Source organism: Nannizzia gypsea, genomic scaffold (genome assembly GCF_000150975.2).
Source record: "Nannizzia gypsea CBS 118893 supercont1.4 genomic scaffold, whole genome shotgun sequence".
NCBI classification, from domain to species: Eukaryota; Fungi; Ascomycota; class Eurotiomycetes; order Onygenales; family Arthrodermataceae; genus Nannizzia; species Nannizzia gypsea.
Window position 1 is genome coordinate 1,958,407 of NW_003345198.1, and position 19,675 is coordinate 1,978,081.

Below are 19,675 nucleotides of genomic sequence, written 5' to 3' on the forward strand. Positions count from 1 at the left end.
CCAGGCATCAGCCTCCTGGAGCCAATTAGTTGTATATATATATATATAATACTCAGTGTTATCACACACACTGCCGCCCTATTTTTGAATTGATTGGAACCACGGAGTTTCGGCGCTCTTCTCCTCGATGACCTCGACTCAATTCCCGCTTGATCCGTATTCTAACAATATAAACTCCGGCTGGGTGGAAAGGTTAGGCGAGCTGAGGCTCAACTCGCATCTCCACACCCTATCAACACCTCGAGCAACCACGCAAAATTGGGCCCTCGTCCAGGCTGCCGTCCCGTCTCCTCCATCCTTCGCTTGCTCCTGATACGTCCTGATGTGTTAGCCCAAGGCAACGACAGCGGATTCGCCATGGATCAAGGCCACATCACGTGTTTTAGGCTGGTTGCTGCCTTGATCTAAGAAGATGGAGATGCTTGGGATGCTTGGGATGCTTCAAACAGAGAGTAAGGACCATCACTGTTGGCCGCAGGGGGATGGCTATATAAGACAGCCAGAGGACCGCTGGTTAGTTGAGGTCTATCAGACAATTTATCCCATCTGGCTAGTTACCAAGTCCCCTTGACAATTGGCAATTGTTCCCCCGAGAGCCTCTTCAACTTCATATATCTAGCAACTTCATTCATCCCTGCTAGACCGGAACTAGATACAGCCAATTAACTGGCCATGTCTTCCCTTCCCCAGCTACCAGCAAAACACTCTGACTTCCTGAACTACATCAAAGCAAACCCCAATGTCCCCATCAATGAGCTACTCAAACCGTACAATGAGTACGACTCAGCTCTACGTCAAGTTTTCGCCCAGGAGCCGTCCCATCCTATCTTGACTAACAACCATATCAATGTCGTCCCTCTATATGGTGCCGACGGTGCCGCTGATCTCCGTGTTCAGGCCCGTGATTTGGACTCAGAGCCGCAAGAAGTTAGTGACAAGTATCTCCTACCCCTAGAGGACGAGGATAGGAGGCCAAATGGCTCCCCAGCCGTCGTTACTTCGTTCAAGGAATTCCAGACAAACTTCAACCTCTTCTCTGAGAGCTCTCTGAGTGATCTCGACTGGAGCAATGTCATTGCTGCAGGAAGTTCCGTGGTCACGGCACTCCTCCCCGTACCAGAGGAGTATAAGGAGTCCAAACGACAGCTTCGTCATTTCTATCACGAAAAATTTGCACCTGCATCTGATGTCGACCTGTTTATCTACGGGCTCAACGAGGAGCAGACAATCGAGAAGATCAAGCAGATTGAGCAAAAAATCAGAGACTCCATCTTATACGAGACGACTTCCATCAGGACGAAAAACACAATTACCATCGTCTCTCAGTACCCCACTCGCCATGTCCAGGTGGTTTTACGCATATACAAATCCCTCGCAGAAGTCGTCACCGGTTTTGATGTTGACTGCTCTTGCGTGGCATACAATGGCAAGAATGTTTACGCTGCTCCTCGAGCAATTGCTGCTCTGATCACGCAGACTAACCAGATCGATCTAACGAGACGATCACCATCTTACGAAAACCGTCTGTCCAAGTACTCACATCGTGGATTTGAAGTGTTTTGGCCTCAATTAGACAGGTCCCGCATTGACCCTGTGAGTGCCTTTGAGTCGTCGTTAGTATCACGAACTAGACTAATTCTGAATGGCAGACGATATTTGAACGGAGCTTTAAGAGGACAACTGGCCTGGCTCGGCTGCTTGTTTTAGAGCAGTTGCCAAAATCACGCGATCGAGATGAATACACTGAACAAAGACGTGAAGAACGGGGCCGCCCTCCTTCCAATAACAACTACCGTCGTCATATAGGAAAATTAAGAGGTAATATCAAAAATGACTGGGAGGATGAAGTTGCGGAATGGGTGGAAGCGGAAGAAATCTCTGATTACCATACCATTGTAAGGCTTGCCTATTTTCCTAAATATTCATATAATACTGACCTTGACATAGACTATTCCATACGGGGAACGTTTCCACGCAAGGAAGATCGAAAAACTCCTGTATACCCATGACTTACTTCTAAACGCCGAATGGAATAACCAAGAACGAGAGGTTGCACTACATCGTCATCCAGTGTTCTTTGGCGATGTCGAGGATATTATCCATGATTGTTGTGGTTCATGTCCCAAACCCACGACCCCTGAGGAGGAGGAAGTATGGGAAAAGGAGAGTAAGAACTACATATCGGGTGAAGTATCCTTTATCAAAGATGACCCAGGCCGGCAGGCAATTGGAAGCTTCAACCCGATTACCGAAACAGACTGGACTGGTATGTACTCTACACATTTTTAACACGGCTTATTACTTGAACTGACTAACAATTGGTATAAGAAATGGCTTACATTGGTAATACCGCTAGCCTATTCCAGGCTATTGCTGATGATGACATTGACGTCGTACGTGAATGGCTTTCGATGGAGGAGGCGGATCCAAACCGTCGTGATCACACTGGAAGAACAGCCCTACATTTGGCAACCATGATATCTACTCCGGAGGTCGTACAGTGTCTTGTTGAGCATGGGGCAAGGCTGGTTGCACGCCTTGCAGACGGGCGCATGGCTTTGCATCTAGCAGCGTCACGCGGTAGTGTTGACATTATTCGAATTCTGCTGCACAAGAGTGAAGAGAATGAAGCATTAGAAGAAGAGAAAAAAGACCAGCAGCGTGCGGCAAAGAAAAATACCAAGGCCGAAGCTAATGATATCGAGATGACAGACCCGGACAATATGGTGATTGTTAACGAAGACCCTGAGAACTCCGACGATGACAAAATGTCAGTGATAACCGGGTCCTTTGTTGATGTTAAAAAGGAAGATGACAAAATGGACAAGGATGATGTTATTCCCGATGCCGACGAAGAATCCGAGCCTGATATTATAGATATCAACGCCGTTGCCTGGGACTGTCAGGCTACTCCCTTACATCTGGCCATCGTCCATGGCCATGCCGACGTCGTGAAAGAGCTCGTTTCTTCCTTTGGAGCAGATGTGTTGCTTCCAATAAAGCTTCCAAAAGTCAACTATGAGGGCCCAAAGGCGATTCTCCCCTTAACTTTACCTCTTAAACTATCCCCGGACCAGGCTGTCGTCATGACCGAGACACTCTTGAAGCTAGGTACCACTCCAGCACAAGCCGACTTGACCGGGCGAACCCCATTACACTACTTTGCTGCCTCCTCTTATTCAGAGCTCTTTGACGCCCTTACAAAGCATGATCCGTCCGCTGTCAAAAGAGCAATTAATCATCTAGCTGTGGATGGTACCTATTATTCATCATCTGCTGTATCTGCTTTAAGTGTTGCTGTGAACGCAAAAGAGGCCGGCATTCTTGAGAAGCTCCTTAGCCTAGGAGCTCATTCAGATATCAGCTTCAGCAAGTACATTGAAAATGCCATACGTCAAAATGAGTGGCTGAAGACTCGGGATGCCGCAGATAACCTCAAAACTTTCCAAGAAAATATTACGCAGCCAGTTCTGGCCGCTGTTCTGACGGATCAGCCCTTGGTCGCCCTGAAACTTGTTCAACATGGAGCGGATCCAAACACACTAACAACTTTCGGATATACTATGCTTGCAGGGGATCGATCTCGGAACCCTGGTGAGTCGTTATTGGACGTTGTTGATGCCAAAATTTGCCTCCTACAGGACTATAAGGAAACTTCCAACAATGTGCCACCTACTCCATTGGAGAGTGATGAAGTATACCTGGCTGAATATCCTGAGGGAAGCTATCAGATGTGCTTTGCTAGAGAGCGTCTTGAGCGAGAGAAGGCCTCTTTCAAGAGGCGGCAGGAAGAATATGAGGAGGTGATGAAAAAAGCCGGGGACCGCAAAGGCTTGGAGGAAAAAAGGAATGCGATCACCACCCTCCTTCATGATTACCAAACTCTTTACTCAGCTCTGGTCGCGAAAGGAGCTAAAACCTTCCGCGAGCTATACCCTGACGCCAAATTTCCCGACATAGAACGAGAGGTGGACTATTCGCCTATAAAAACTCAGGAGTTCAAGATCGAGTTCAATTTCAATGTTGTTGATCACACTGGTGGGAGAAAGGAGGGTTATATAAAACTGTAAGGTTTAACGCTGACCAAGAGAGGAACTATATCTCTTTGACATAACCTTCTATAAATGCTAACTATTACTCTCATAGATTCGAAGCAGCATGGTCTGGAGACATAGAGACAATCAAGTCCCTTACACTTGACATGTGGGGTCCTGATAAACAAATGTCTCCTCTTGTTATCTCTGTGACGGAACGCATGGGGGCTTCTCCATTCTCGTTAGCCGTTCTCAGGGGCCATTTTGATGCTGCGAAGACAATTCTCCAAATCGTTCGAGCGCAATACAAGCCGAAGGCTGCTACCCGACAGATTTACCATATGCAATCTGATGATGAGGAGGAATCTGACGCTGAAGGATCACAGGAAGATGGCGGACTTCAGATCACTGGAGAGGATGTTCGCGATGAACTGACTATCGACAACATTGGCGAAGTTGTGACAGAGGCAAAAAGCACTGTTTCACCGCTTGACACCATTCAAGAACGTTGTCGAGCCAGCCTTATTGCGGATCCTAACGCCGCTGAGCATTCTACATCCCATACAGACCTTTTCAGCTTCGCTATAGAGAAGGACAATATTGAATTGCTGCGGTTCCTCCTGGACCTTGGACAATCTGAAATTGTTAGTGGCACTCTTGATGTCCCTTATAATTTGCTCTCTAGCACAGATTTCAACAATGCCTTGGAGTATGGGCAGCCACGATGCATTGCCGAGATAATTAGCCGAACGGGAGCTCACCTACCACTGGATAAGTTTGTGGAAGAAAGCGGAATCACTATCAAGCAACAGCCGCTATATTATCAAGGCCTATCGATTCATGGAATGAAGCGTGCGGATTGGGCTGCAGCTGCAGGCCAGGACGTCCCCTCGCGCATAACTGACGAATCAGACATACCGCTGCTCCGGGCTGCTCTCGTCGGGAGTCTAACCAGTGTAGAATGGTTCCTCGGCACTGCCCCAAAGAGACACTACCTGGAGTTTGCAAATGCCAACAAGCAAGATAAGCGGCTGAAGAAACTTGCACGACTACCCGGCGGGGTAGAAGGATTCATTGAAAAATGGCTAAGCTCAAGGAGTAAGTTCTTCCACCTTTGCTATAACTGATAATGATTCGGGGCTGACGAAATAATTCTCTCTTTTTGCTTCAGACCATCTCCTCCTTCATTGTGCTGTTTTGGGCAGAGAAACAGATGAAACTGTGAAATTGGTTAAATACATTATAAATAATATTCCAGGCTGCCTAGAAAGGAAATCGTCCAATGGATATACACCTTTACTCCTTGCCTTTTCTAAACGCAGACTGCGTTTTGCTAAGGTCCTTATCGAGGCTGGTGCCAATCTGGAAGCTCGCGATGCTTTGGGGAATAATGTTCTCCATATGCTAGTGCAACCGAATAGTGGATGCGGCTCCCTGGACACAAATCTCAAGGAACTTCTTGACTTGATCGATCCTTCATTTGTCTCTTCACTCCTTACCTGCCGCTCCTCTGATGGTCCTGGAGCACTTACACCTTTCGCTTCTTGGATACATTATTTATATTCACACCACTCATGGCTTGCTGCCATACCCGCCAAAGTAACGAAGTTGCTTCTTGACTTTGCTGAACCAACGGGCCAGGCTCACCTCGAACTTCTTGATGGGTCTGGAAATACACCTCTCCACAATGTCGTGCGACGTCAAAATACGAGTCTTGCTAGGCTGATTTTGGAACGCAACCCCAAGCTTCTTAACATAGAGAACTCAACAGGAACTACCCCTATGGACCTTGTGAGAGATGCGTGGACTACCAATGTCACTACCACACCCCCAACGGTACCAGAAACTATATCAATGCCCAGTTGGCGAAGACCAGATTACTCCCCAGCCATTTTTGGCAAATCCCCTGAATCATTCGTTTCCGAGACCGAGGAAGAAAAGGGCAGCCATTCCTCTCTTTATGAATTATGTCTTGAAGTCTGGGGCCAACTGAACCAAAAGAAGAGAAAGCTTGTAAGTCTCCTTGACGCTAACGAGGTTGCATATCGTCTGGAGAGAAGAGGGAGACCAAGGCGTAGAAATTCAGAGGATGATGAAAGTCTCGATACAGTGGACGAGGTTTCAAAGTGGCAGTCGGAGTACTAGCGGGATGTTTGATGGCCGGCTATCCAGCCAAGCCAATAGTCTCGGGTATATAAATGCTATTTGTTTATTCTTTTTGTTCACAATTTGATTAATGCTCTACGAGTCTACTATTGGTATTGGCAGCTTATTGCCATAAAATTGAATAAAAGGGTAATCTCATCTTGCATTGCTGGCTTGGAATCTTCTTATGGGACATTTTCATTAAGTCATGTATTGCATCGTAGAAATTAGGCGTAGGGAGGTTCATGGGCAGCCTGTAAATCAAGAAGACAGGCTCTGCAGGCTAGCTTGTTCAGGTGGAGTAAGAGCAGAGAATATCTGCTGGAATTTAGGAGTGGAAGCAGTCTCAGTGAAGAATTGGGTTAAAAACGCCTGCGTCTCATCATCTCTCTGTCTCATGGCCAGGGCTCCGTCGTCGTCTTCGGCACCAAAGCCCATCAACTCTTGCTTCGTGATACCGAGACCCAAGTCTAGGAAGTCGTTATTGGATGGGAGATCTTCCCAGTCATCGTTCTCGTCGTCACTCTCGAGTTCTTCCAGCTGGCCTCCTGACAAACCGGCAGCTCCTCGAATATCTCGTGCGCCTGAGGCAGAAGACAACTCCTCAACAAGAACTTTAATGATTTTCAGAGGTGCCGGGATGACAGTGTATCGATCTGGGTTCTTGCGAGATTGAGAACGGGTTTTGATTCTACCGGTATCTTGGATGATGAGCTCGCCCTTGACTTGGATTTCGGCAATGCGGGGATCATCAAGCTGGTAGAGTTTCGACAGTGCGATGACATTCTGTCTAATTTCATCGTACCCAGCGAAAGTGACGGAGTTTTCGAGCCATTTGGACAAGACAACTTGAAGACCGGATTGGCCGTTGATTTCGAGTTGAGCGAGGAAGTCAATTACCTCGCTAGTGTTGACGAGAGATAGGCGAGCGAAGACAAGGATGAGACTCTGAATCAACTGTGCCTTTTCAGCGGTGGCAAGTCTCTGGGCAACCGCACGTAGAAGCTGAGGTAGATATGGACCCAATTTCTCAGCGCCCGCCTTCTCAACCAACTCGGCTGCAAGCTCGCCGACCTCAGACGCGGCGTTATCATCCACAGCCGTACCCAGGAGACGGTCGATGATAATCAGAACCGTCTCAACAGCACCTTTGCCCGTCTGGGGATCTTGCCAGGCGAAGAACTGGTCTGGGTCGCGCTCAAGCATATGCTTGACAGCCAGGGTTGCAGATGGAAGCAGCTCACTGTCGCCAGATTCAAGAAGTAGTCTGTTCAATTTCGGTAATACGGTTGCAATCAGCCCCTGTGGGAGTGGCTTTAGGCCATTCTCAGCAAGAGCTCGCAATAGATCAGTTGCCAGGTTTGTTAACGAGCTCTCCTTAGTCAGGCCCCCGACATCCAGAGCACCAGTCAAGGGAGGAAGTACTTTCTCGCAGAGGCTAATGTATGCCTCTGCTCCCTGCCCGGCAATGTGATCAACGATCTGCTCAAAGGTTTCTGTCACAATCATGGCCAGTTGGAAGTTTCCTGCACCAGCACTAGCAATGTTGAAAAGAACATCAAGTGCAGTAGAGGTTAGAACGGTGTTAGCGTCGACCATGATGGTGTCACGTAGGGTGTCCGCGAGGGTGAATTTGAGATCGTCTCCTTCAGAGATATCACGTAGATCATGGCTAGAGATGTACTCCGCAAGTATGGACAGCACTGGCACTTGGAAAGGTGCTGCCGTAGCTTGGGGTAGGGAAGGCAAGAAGTCCTGCAGGACACGAATGCAAGAGACTTTGACAACATCTGAAGAATCATTCCGGATAGCCTGGATGGCAGCTTCAAGGTAGGGGACAGCAGACTCATGGAATCCCTCTCCGGCTGTTTGAGCAATAACACCTGCAACCAGGTAGCCTCGAGATCTGAGGAAAACTTCGTCCTGCTGGATACAGAACTTCACAAATTCGTTAAAGCTGGTTGCGAGGGCGGGAGGTATTGTTTGATCCACGTCACTCAAGTCCCGGAGTAATTGGTTAAGGATAAACAAAGCCGCTTCACGGTATTTCCATCTAAATGGTGTAAGTCACGAAATTCCAAGAAGGAGAAAAAAAGAAGAAGAAACTAAGATTGAAAGGAAAACATACCCAGTGCTGGGGTCTGAGAAGAGGACGTTGGTGTATGAAAGTAGAGTTTCAACAACGGTACTCTTGAGCCACTCTCCTAGTCTGATGACAAGGTCACCACCGCAAGTTCTGGGAGTGTAGTTTGCAGTGACTGATGTCTCCTCAGAAAGGTAAAGGTTGACATCGATATCCCACAAGCCTTCCTCTTCAGTGGTGATCTGGGCATAGGATATAACCAACTTCATCATCTCAGGTAGCCAGCTTGAAGAGGCGGTAGCTCCAGCAAGTTTCAATTGGTTCTCCAACTCAATTCTCACGGGCGGTGCACGAAGCAAAGCCTGCATAAGGTCCAACTCTTCAAGTACCAAAAAGTCAAGAGTGTATGGGAGGTTATCTGCGTCTTCGAGACGACCCTGCCGCTCATCATCGATGTAGAGTTGTTGGTATGCGCCTTGAATGGTAGTCAACTCGGTCCAAATAGTATGGAAGAGCGTGGTACTCTGGGTTGTCAGGAGCGAAGGCAACACGGTTCGAACTTTCATGATGGTCTAAATTCTGGGTATTAGCAGCATTCCAGTGGATAGATTGTTTTCTATTTGTAAGACGTACCTTGACAACCTGTGATTTCAGGGCGATGATACCACGCCATTGCTGTGGACCAGGAGCGTCTGTGGCTTCCTCCTCCTCCGAGGGCATAGGAGGGAGCGGTTCCTTGATGGTAGCAATGAAGAACGGGAGCCATCCGTTCAAGGCCTCGTCCATGAACTGTTTAACCTCTAGCTTATGCTGCTCAATGACCATCTCCAAAGTATCAAGACAGGCTCTGAAAGTGGACACTGCGAGTGCCCGCAACACCGGCTTGCGCGAGGTGTTAGTCGCAACGTTGAACACGGTCGACACGAGCTCTCTGGCCACCTTGAAGAACTGCTCTTCACTAAATCCAGTCTCCACGAGGTCAGACAGAACCTTCAGGGAACCGTGAAGCTGTACATCTGTGCAGTTGGGAATGATCTGCAGCAGGGTGGGCAGGATCTCAGGCCAGTCCTCTGGGAAATCAGCACTGGCGATGCGGCTGACGACCAAGCTGGCTGATGTCTTGACCTTGCGGTCATCCTGCTCCGGAGACGTAGCTAGGTCAAGCAGCACGCGCCTGAGATGTGCCTTGTTCGCGTCACTGACCAGGACCTGGCCCTTGAAGTCGTCGAGCTGCGAGGACCATGCTGCATTGATGAACGTACGGAGGACGACGAGGGCAGACTGACGCAGGGGGACGGGAACCGAGCTGTGCGATGCTATCGAGGCGAGGGAGAGAGGGAAGCTCTCGTTTGAGTAGAGGCTCTGCAGGCGCAGCTCGGCGTTCTTTCGAGTCTCTGCCGCGGCGTTCTGGGTATCGGCGAGAAGCTGGACGAGCTCTTGATCCATGGTGAAGCCCGGTCTGCCGTTTGCGAGCGAGCTGAGGGAGGGAAAAGGTCGCGTTGACCCTGGGACGTTTGCGAGCCGCGATGTGGTTTTTGTGTCGCGACGTTGAGATTGAAGTTTTGGCTGAAGTCACTTTTTACCCTTTTTGGCGGGGCAAGTTGGGCAACTTAAGCCACCAGTTGCCGCGGTGACTGGGCTGTCAAAGAACCACAGAGGAGAAAGGAATGTACAACTCATGATAAAGAGAGTATTATCTGGTAGTAGAGGGGAGAAGGGGATACTGTGAACATGTAGAAGTGTCATTTGATCAGATAGAGGGTTTCTGCGGCGGCTGAGGTGGATGTTCAATTTCATGCAGCTGCGGCCTCGAGGTCTACCAATTTTAAACATAACACTCGGAGCACTCGGAGGAGACGGCAAGCTCTTTTCTACAGCTATCCTGCGTAGAAGCATCGCAATAGACTAAATATTTCCTGATGTTTATTATTTAACTTGATACTCCGTGCTCAGTTGTGGATATCAATATTGGCTATAGGCAAGTCACCAATATCTATACATCACCAAATGACCTGGGCAACATTATACTATTCGGGAAATATTCTCCGTATCTACCAAGGAGTGGCCATACGGAGTAACTCCTCCCTTTCTACTATCTTTCCGCGTTATACGTAAGTTTCATCCAGTGATGCAGTATGAACAGACCACTTTGATCGACAGATGGCCTGAATTTTTGTTTTTTCTTTTAAGACAACAAGCAACGGAATTTCCTCGGACAGCCAGTTATAGACCTCTCTCATATTCTCATATTCACATATACTCCGTGTCTTGACTCAACCCGTACGAAGTATATAGAGTACAGTACATCCCGTCCGAGCCGTGTATAGCTGGTTATCCAAGAAGAGATCATCCCAAATTCCTTCTCGGTGGCCATTAGTTATCGTTGTATAACTAAATAATTAGTTAGCGAGTTATGCATAACGAATATAGGAGGCTACAGAGTATGGGCGTCGATGACAGGCTTCGAGCAGGGGTTATCAACTGCCAGAAAGCTCCCTGTGGCTCCCACCTGCCCCTAAGCGAGGACTTCTCAACAAATCATGCTTCTCGATAATTCCGTATTCCTGCTAATAGGACGTTTCAAGAGACTCCAATATCTAAAACCTACATCAAGCCACAGCCAGCCACTGGGTTGCACTAGCTATGCATGACTAGCAAACCTGCCAGCCCGTATTAAGGGGTATCCCTCCTGGTTGGCTGCCATGCTTCTTTTTGGCTCTGGAGAAGCTCAACGGACGCTCTAGAAATGCCATAATGCTTTAAGTCAATCTCAGCCAAGAGCAAGAATGGCTTGGGCTAACCATCTCGATCTCACATCACATCGCCCGATGATGCCATGTACTGTGTTAGCGCGCAGCAGTTAGCGACCCATGGCTAGCTACGGACCCCTGAGCCATACATGGCCAAGCATATCCAGAGAACGCACCAGGATGGAGCAATACCCCCAGAAGTCAGCTGGAGACGAGCGGGAGGAGAGGGCGACGATCTTCAGAGCTCGAACAGGCCCTTGATGGCGAAAAATTGGCCCTCCTCGTCCGCTGGTTGGCTTCATCGTATCTGGCTACGGAATTTTGTTCCCGTATAATGGTCAAATACCCCTAGCAGGTTTCTTGATAGATCAGCTAGATCAGCCAAAGGGCGACTCTGACACCGATCTCATCTTGAATCCTTCTGATCAACCATACCCCGGTACCCCGTACATACTCCATATTCCGTAATCCGAATATCAAAGCGGCCTCCTGTCACTTTGTTATACATCGGCCATGCCTTTTATACATCGACCGTGCCTCGCAGCCAACGAACTAACCATGAATATCAGTTCTTCTTTCTTCTCCCTCCCTGCAGCGTCTTCGTCCATCCTGGCACTCTGACCAGCATGCAGCTCCCTCCAGCCTCAGTGATCCTCTCCTGGCCCAGGCCAAACTATGAAAATCCGACGGACGTTCGTGGGCCGCTGGTGATTATCATGAACTCGATATTTGCATCGCTGACTTTGCTTGTCATTATGATACGCATATTCAGCCGCATTCATGTATCCCGGAGCTTTGGCTGGGACGACATCTTCATAATAGCAGCCGTCATCCCTACCTTTGGCTGTGGTACTATCACCATCCTGGGCTCAGTCAAGTACGGCTGGAGCCGACATGTCTACGATGTGCCCTTTAAGCATCTTGTTATTGGGCTGAAGTTGACCATGTTAATCGAGTGTCTCTTCGCCATTAGCTGCTCCTTCACCAAGCTCTCGCTGCTATGCTTCACCCATAAAATCACATCAGGCATCAAGTCGCGCACCTTGCGATGGCTGATCATCGCCAACGCAACCATCGTCACGCTCGAAATGTTCGTCTTTGTTATAGTAGCTGTTTTCACCTGCCGGTATGTCCATTTATCAGTTTGATCCCGGTCGTTATAGAAGAAGGCCCACCAGCTAATGCTTCTTTTTAGCCCTGTCTCCGCCTACTGGACTCTCTCTACCAAGCCTCAAGACTGCATAAATGAAACTGCGCATCTTCTGGCCGGTGGCATACTGAATACCCTCACCGACATCAGCGTGGTGTTCTTGCCATTGCCTACTGTCATGTCCCTCAAGCTGCCGACCAGACAGCGGGTCATGCTCTGCATACTCTTCAGCGCTGGATTCATAGTCTGCATTGCCGGCTGCTTCAGGGCCTACTTCCTGCACAAGTTGAACACTTCGTACGATAAGACGTGGGTTGGCTATCCACTCTGGATCGCCGGAACTATTGAGATGTATCTCGGCGTGGTGCGTTCAGCCTCCATTCCCGCCCATTATCAAAATATAAAATATATCCTTGGCCCAGCTAACAGCTTCTAGATCGCCGCATCGCTGGCATCTCTCAAACCGTTCTTCGTGCGCTACTTCCCTTGGCTTCTGGGCTCCCTTACCTCCAAGAAGACCGGGCCGTCTTCCTTCTCGTTCTTAAACTCGTACATCTTACGGCGTAGCGCACCTCAACCCGCACCCGAAACCAAAGGCAAGCCTGTCATTTTCGACAGTCTGACCGATACCTTGACATCTACCATGCATGGCACCGATGTCGAGCTGGGAGAAATAGAACCTGCGCCACGCACCGCGGGGACGGAAGAAGAAGCACCCAAGTTACTTGGACACCATGAGGCCGGCCATTTATCGAAGTCCACTTTCCATTCGGCTGACGCAACGTCGCAATCGGAGTTGAGGAGGAAGTAAGTAATATGGAAATGATTTATGTTCCAGTGATGCTATGCCAGGCGTTGGTTTACTTCATAAAATACCCGGGTTCTTTGCGTTCTTGTAAATACTTTTCAGCATTTTGGGATGGCTCTCTTGATGTTTATGTTTGAGACTGACCTTGGCTTTGAAAGCCTTGGAAGCATGTTTGGTTTACGGTTAAAAAGTGTATTTAGCATTTGTTACTTACTGACGAGTAACTGTTATAATAGTTATTAATTAATAATAATGAAAAATAACCAGTCATTCTATGAAATAATTTTCACACGGGGTATATTGATCTTTCGACTGTGGGGATGAACGTTGGTGGTGAAGTGAAACACATCACCAACTTCGAGATATCAAAAGAAAAACAACCAACACCTCAAAGACAGAGAGATAGTTAATTACTTGGTGACCAGCGACCGAGAAAGGCGAGGATAATGGCAGAGACAAACCGCCTTCCAGATACCTACGCTGCTCTGGCTTCGTCTCTCTCCTCGTTTCTCGCCGTCAGCATACACCAGATCATGTACTTGCGGTCCATATACCCCCAACCCACCTTCGTGTCAGTCAGGCAGTTCAACCAGCCAGTTCGCCAGTCACGGCATCCCAAGGTCTGCAGCTGGGTCAACGATGCCTGTGCTGCAGTCGAGACACAACTGCTCAAGTCTACTGTAGCCTCAGTAGCGATAGTCATACTCTCGGTCTCGTCCAACAGGCCCATGGAGAAGTTCACCTTTGACCTCTCCCAGATCCCCCAAGTTGCTCCAGGAGACATACATACTCCGTTTGCGAGCTCCAGGCAGCAGCCGCAGCAACAGCAACAGGGAGAGAATAAGAGTATATCGCAGGTTGATTTAGAGGCGCAGTTTCGTGCAGTGCTTCATCGGCTGTCATCTGCCTGTGCGAGGTTGGCCCCGTTACCGCTAGACGACGAGTATCTGCCCACTTTGCATATGGTCTTGAGACCAGATGCTGATGCACCTGCGGGCATGGGCAAAGATGACCAGCAGTGGATAGCTGCTGAACCGGAACCCGAGCGTGCCAGACACGGAACGACACAGCCTCATGCAAGGACGGTACCTGTACGAACCGTTGATGTAGGGGAGATGAAACTCGAGGTCTGGATTGAAGAAGCCAGGAGCAAGTTTGATACCGATAGCAGTGCTCAATAATTACCCGAGTTCGCGAGATACCTGAACATATTTTCATTTTTTACGACCTACTAGTTATATGAACGCCAGCGGTATGAAATGCCTAGAAATTTTCACCTTCGGCGAAGGGACAGAAAAAAAATGCACTGGTACTTGAAAAGCTGGAGATGGAGTATTACGACGGCCTCTACGACTAGTACATTAACGGACAGCTGCAGTATCCCCAGCACGGCCATTCGGAGCTGCAGGAGGTTGTTGTGTTCCATGTTGGTTCGTAGTAGTGCCACGGTTCGCTTCAGGTCGCTTCGCATGCCGAACAGCTGGGAGTCCCAGTGGTAGCGGATATGGCGCATATGCATATATTTCCCAGTACGAGGGGCCCTCTCTGCTGCCCTCCTGCCAGTATGCTACTCTTTCAATGCATTGTAATAGATAATTACCGGGCACTTCCACCTCTTCGTTTTGTGCTGGATTTTTTAGACGTAGCCGGGTTCCACCGGTCTCAACAAGAGGGTAAGCTGGCCATCGCGGTAACCCGCTTGTGTTAGGCACGTCGTCCGTGTATACGACTGGATAACCATCGCGTGTCTTCCAGGGTGTGAAGAGCTCGACACCAATATCGTCTTCTCTCAACCCGGGGTTGTCCCTCATGATCTTCTCGAGCTCCTTCTTCCTTGCGGTCCTTCGCTCTTTCTCGTGCATATACGGATCGAAGACTCCTATCCCCGAACGACAACCTCCTCTGTCATTACTAAAATGCGAGTGCCCTTCCAGCGTAATATCCTTGTTGCAGGTATAACACATACCCGTTCCACACTTAGAACAGGTCATTTTATTGCATCCGCTCTCTTTGATAAGTGGAATTCTGCATTTCTTGTTGGGGCAGTTGCGAATAACAGCTTTACTCATTGCCTCTTCAACGGTCTTGCGCAAGGGTGCGATGTCTTCGTCTATGCTCTTTTTGCAGGCCATGGGAATATGTGAGGGTTGTTGGCACCTCCGACAGCTCACTCTCGTACATTCTGGTTTCAAGCAGCGGAATTCGTAGTTTTCCTCCACTGGAGGATATATCGCTTTGTACTCACAAAACGGACATTCTTCAAGATCTCCGAGATTAGCCTTTTTAATCTCGTCATACTGTTGTAGATCAAGAAGTTTGCCCGTCAGTGACTCTCCAATCGATGCAAGCAAATCACCTTGAGAGAATCCTGCCTCACAGCCATCGATGTCTGTGCATTGAAGACTGTGCCTCATGTAACCAATTTGGGTTTTTGCATTAGATCTCATGCATTCCCAGCAAAAGGTGTGGGCTTCTGCGGCACTGCATGAGACTGTTCGATTAAGAGGAGTATCCCTATAGCAGCAACGGCATTCAATCAACCCGCCGATGGCAGTATAGTGAGCAAAGTTCACGTTTTCCTCTTCCAAGGCTTGCCTCCTAAGGGCTTGTGCAACTACAACAACTTTTAGCCATGTATCATTAGAAATTTTAAAAGGGAAGATATTACCCGTGCGACGTTTACGTTCCGCTCTAGCGTCCTTAATCTCCAACTCTATGGCTTTAAACGGGTACTTGGCCAATCTTTTCCTAAAAGAAGCCATCGCTTTCTCCCTTTTAACCTTGACTATATTGGTGTTCGGTTCCGTCTCGTAAGTTGGTTCAATTTCACACAATCGCAGGTATGCGTTGTACAAGCATTCCTTCGTCGACCGCAAAGACCTTTTGATGTAATCCGCAGGAACTAGAGGAAAGTCAAGTGCCAAAAGAGCTTTGCTAAAGGGAACGTGTCAGATTTTATTCAGGCGAAAAGAGGGATTGTTGGATGATGATACAGAAGCTTACCAGCATTTCCAGTATTGTCTGTTTCTCACGACGTTGTCTTCTTTTCCCCAGTGGGTCCCCTTGACTTTATCCTCCAGCTTACGCCGCCTTAAATCACTTTGAGTTGTGTAAGGAGTCTTCTCAAGGATCGCATCAATCAATGCTACCTCGAAGTTTTCTGGCTTCCTTGCCAACATTGGTTGGTAGAGAGAAGTGATGTATCGAGGACATATATCTGGGAATAGAGTAAGAAGGTTGACCAGCCCAGCCTCTGTCAAGCCCTGGCTCGAAGTCCTCTTATCGTCTTCACCAAATACCAAAAGGCTCTTTAGGAAGCCTATGCCATCATCGTCCTCATCGTCACTAGCACCATTTTCACCGGAGTTGGACAGGTCATGGTCGCCAGCGAAGTAAGAATGCTGCTGCCTCACCTCGTTCTCCGTGAGATGCTTTGATGACTGACCTGGTCTGAACACCGAAAAACCAAGATTCTGAAGTGATCTGATCATGGCTCCTGGTGTAAGGATGATGATTAAGCGCTATACTGCATGGTATGATACACTTAATAATAATGACAATATATTGGTGAAATGGAGCAAATAACCAAGGGTTATCAAAAATATCTCACTCTACCAATACAGAGTAGATTCAGACAGTAATAAAAGAGATGGGGGAATCAACAGGAAGAAACAGGAATCTGTTTCTTCATTCTGGCATTTGCCCTCCTGATGGCAAATGACGAGTGAGTAGGGAAAGTTCATCTGTAAAAACGAAGTAACATTTCCGTTGCATTTTTTCAACGCTTCTGGAGGTTCCAAACCGATGCACTAGTGGCGTAATAAGGGTATCAAGCATAGTAGAGAGCCTCACTGCACCATAGACGAGCGATGACCGTTGGCACCAGAGGCTTCTCCCGAGCCCAAAGTAGACCCGCACGGCTCCACCAGAAGTCTCAAAGATGTCTAGATTTAAGGTATATTGTTCAGCCAGAGGGCCCTTAATGATCTTGTTCTGTCTACCCTTCCTAGCACTGCTTCGTCTGTGTCTATATGGAGTAGCGGCCGTTTCTATCAATCTTTGCAATTTTGTTCAATTTTGTTCATTTTGTTGTTTCTATTTTTTTTTTAGCCTTTTGTGCTTATTTTGGTTGGTGGTTGATGCCAAGCCTTTCTTGAAATGCAGCTAGTCTGTTACAAGTTAGTTTATTTTATGTACTAACTCAAATGATATATTACATAAGCAGGATGAAAGCCAAAATGGGTACGAGACGAAAAGACATGAAGACGAAGTAAACGTGAGAAGCAGAAAAGAAGATGAGAAATCTCGGCCACCTGGGCATGTTTCTGGCGCACAGCCCTGGAATGAGAGGGGTGAGGCTGGCATCAACGTTTGTTGGTTGTTCTGGGCGGGAGTATGTCCGGGGGAAGATACTGAAGCATCATCCAAAACGACCTGACCTCAATGTTTACCTCGCGCAGTAAGCAAACTTCTTCTACATAGTACTCCTTCTTGTCCATAGGCTTACTCCGGATCTACATAGATCTGGGAACCAAAGCTTCGTGCTGAAGAGGATGTCGGATTCGTTATTCGACTTGTCCTTGGGTCTAAAACGAGAGTTTCCAGACACTCGTCGCCTTCGGACACATCGACGAGAACGTTGAGGAAAAGGTTCTGATTTACGAATATTTTAATGATTTACTTTCTTTTGTGAAAAGAAACCCAAGTTTGCCATTGGAGGCGAGAAAATGGATATTGAGGGAGCTCGGGCTGTCGCTCACGGAGTTTCATGCTAAAAATTGGATACATATCGGTAAAACTAGAGATCAAAGTCACTTGGCCTTAAAAAGGTTCATACTAATAACAGCCATGCAGATGTGAAGCCTGACAACGTGACGATCAATTATAGGCGAGACGAACAGGGCTAACCCCTGCCTGAGAGGGTGGTATTGGGCGACCTAGACTGCTCACTGAAGATGAAAGGCGACAAGCTTCTACGGCTCCCGGAAGGCATCAAGCTTGGGAACGTAGTTAATGTGGCGTAGTCCCGAAGCTCAAACTGGGCAGGGAATTGGGAAGCCATCTGACGTGTTTTCTTACGGCCTCGTGGTGAGTATATATAGCCAACTGTGTACACTGATATAACTTACTTGAATGTACAGAGTAGTGAGTGAGTATATGCATAGCTGATGAGGACGTTAGAGTCTATTCACAACAACGGGCGCGGAGACACTGCATTCGAGCAGCTGAGGAGGGATGGGGTCGACCCCGAGTTGGAGATCATGGGCCGATTGATCTCATTCTTCGGGCCAGTGCCGACGGAGCTAGTGACGCACGTCCGACATGAAGACTAGGGCAAGGTGATGATGGTACTCTCAGAGGCAACGCAGGATGGCGGTCCTGTTGGTCCCGGACGGTTCACGGAATGGCAGGAGAAGGATTATCCAAACCTTGACGGCGAGACGAAACGCATCCTGCTGCGTATGTTGCATCTTGATCCCTCCAGGAGAGTGACCATGGAACAAGTCTTGGAGGACCGCTGGTGGGGTCATGGAGAGGAGTCCTGAAGCCCTACGCTCTCTCTACCACTGACAGGCTCTGAAGAGGCAGCCCCGGGTCCTCGAAGCCAGGGATAGGCTGGCATAGGCTGGCATACGGCGTGGGGCCCTGGTCAGTCTAGAAGGCCGTCCCCATGTCGAAGCCCCCCAGCCAACTAACGCTTCCAAGCCCTTACCATCACCACTCAGTCGTTCTATATGTACGATATGTACGGAGTATCATCAGCACAGCGGAGACGAGACAAGAATGCAAGTGAGACTACGGCGTACCATGTATGCAGCTCGGAATACTAGCTGGAGAAAAAGCCCGGAGTAATCCGCCTCGCCTCCCGCCCCGGGGATTCTTTTTCCTTCCAGCCAACAGAGTGATATCATCACACAGCCAGCTCTTGTCACGCCGCATCATCTTTTGCCGCCTCAACCAACAGCATCGACGTCTGGCCTCCCACGAAATGTCACTAGCGGTAATACAGCCCGTAAGGCCATCGAAGATCGAAACGAGCGCAGAAGAAGCAACGGGCCTGCTGCTACTGTCACGGGACCCGCTAGTTATAACACCGAAAAGGAGGCTCGGCCCTATATACGACGTATTATGTGGAGAGACAAGGTACCTGTCGGCCCCCTACAAATCGCGCGACATGCGAGGTACCGCTGGCCATCGCACCCGCTGGGCCTTTCCTCCCTCTGGCCCGAGAGAGGGACAGAGAGGGATGACGATGCTCCACCAGCACAGCAGGTTAGCCGGATGTTTTCGCTTCCCGCCGGCAGTTTTGGCTCTTTGTACCCATGCGGACGAAGGCAAAGCCCGTATTTAACACACCCACGGATTTCGATTAAGGCGAGGGGGGGAGACGGAGTGGTCAAAAAAGGGCGTGGGCGGGGAATCTTGACTTGGGGACGGGCTGCTGCTGGCTGGCTGCTGCTGCTGGGCTAGAGGAAACCCTCCCCCCGGCGGGAACGTTGCGTATACTAGTTAGGAGGGTAAGATATATTTACACATATTGCTATTAGGGCCATGCTCCATCTGCTTCGGCGTTCCCAGCCAAAGAACGTTATGCAAACAAGAGAAGTTGGTGGAAATAAACCCCGACGAGGGCTTGTTTCTTTTCTAGCTGCCTGGTCTACTACTAAGTACTTATTTTCTCCTTGACCCGGCCTTTCCCCCAAG

The 19,675-nt window shown here is 48.7% G+C and overlaps 6 protein-coding genes across 6 annotated transcripts; 4 read left to right on the forward strand and 2 right to left on the reverse strand.

The window, feature by feature from the left end:
* Positions 1-672: 672 nt before the first annotated feature.
* On the forward strand, positions 673-6,179 carry MGYG_05417 (ankyrin repeat protein; the record flags this gene model as incomplete). The annotated part of the gene is made up of 6 exons (XM_003172785.1): positions 673-1,593; positions 1,650-1,895; positions 1,948-2,266; positions 2,329-4,066; positions 4,147-5,132; positions 5,206-6,179. The coding sequence occupies 6 exons, from the start codon at positions 673-675 to the stop codon at positions 6,177-6,179; spliced, it is 5,184 nt and encodes a 1,727-aa protein (XP_003172833.1).
* A 261-nt stretch (positions 6,180-6,440) lies between these two features.
* Positions 6,441-9,708, reverse strand: MGYG_05418 (importin subunit beta-5; the record flags this gene model as incomplete). The annotated part of the gene is made up of 3 exons (XM_003172786.1): positions 6,441-8,232; positions 8,308-8,834; positions 8,896-9,708. 3 exons carry the CDS (start codon positions 9,706-9,708, stop codon positions 6,441-6,443), a joined length of 3,132 nt encoding a protein of 1,043 aa, XP_003172834.1.
* A 1,930-nt stretch (positions 9,709-11,638) lies between these two features.
* On the forward strand, positions 11,639-12,973 carry MGYG_05419 (integral membrane protein; the record flags this gene model as incomplete). Its single annotated transcript, XM_003172787.1, has 3 exons — positions 11,639-12,138; positions 12,208-12,526; positions 12,599-12,973. The coding sequence occupies 3 exons, from the start codon at positions 11,639-11,641 to the stop codon at positions 12,971-12,973; spliced, it is 1,194 nt and encodes a 397-aa protein (XP_003172835.1).
* Positions 12,974-13,416: 443 nt separating this feature from the next.
* Positions 13,417-14,151, forward strand: MGYG_05420 (RevA protein; the record flags this gene model as incomplete). The annotated part of the gene is made up of 1 exon (XM_003172788.1): positions 13,417-14,151. One exon carries the CDS (start codon positions 13,417-13,419, stop codon positions 14,149-14,151), a length of 735 nt encoding a protein of 244 aa, XP_003172836.1.
* Positions 14,152-14,331: 180 nt separating this feature from the next.
* MGYG_05421 (ubiquitin conjugating enzyme 7 interacting protein 1) lies at positions 14,332-16,461 on the reverse strand (the record flags this gene model as incomplete). The annotated part of the gene is made up of 3 exons (XM_003172789.1): positions 14,332-15,584; positions 15,639-15,904; positions 15,974-16,461. The coding sequence occupies 3 exons, from the start codon at positions 16,459-16,461 to the stop codon at positions 14,332-14,334; spliced, it is 2,007 nt and encodes a 668-aa protein (XP_003172837.1).
* Positions 16,462-17,128: 667 nt separating this feature from the next.
* On the forward strand, positions 17,129-19,441 carry MGYG_05422 (hypothetical protein; the record flags this gene model as incomplete). Its single annotated transcript, XM_003172790.1, has 7 exons — positions 17,129-17,137; positions 17,196-17,363; positions 17,493-17,620; positions 17,864-18,058; positions 18,304-18,430; positions 18,659-18,773; positions 18,936-19,441. Exons 5-7 carry the CDS (start codon positions 18,341-18,343, stop codon positions 19,439-19,441), a joined length of 711 nt encoding a protein of 236 aa, XP_003172838.1. The 5' UTR covers positions 17,129-17,137; positions 17,196-17,363; positions 17,493-17,620; positions 17,864-18,058; positions 18,304-18,340.
* Between the last annotated feature and the right edge of the window lie 234 nt (positions 19,442-19,675).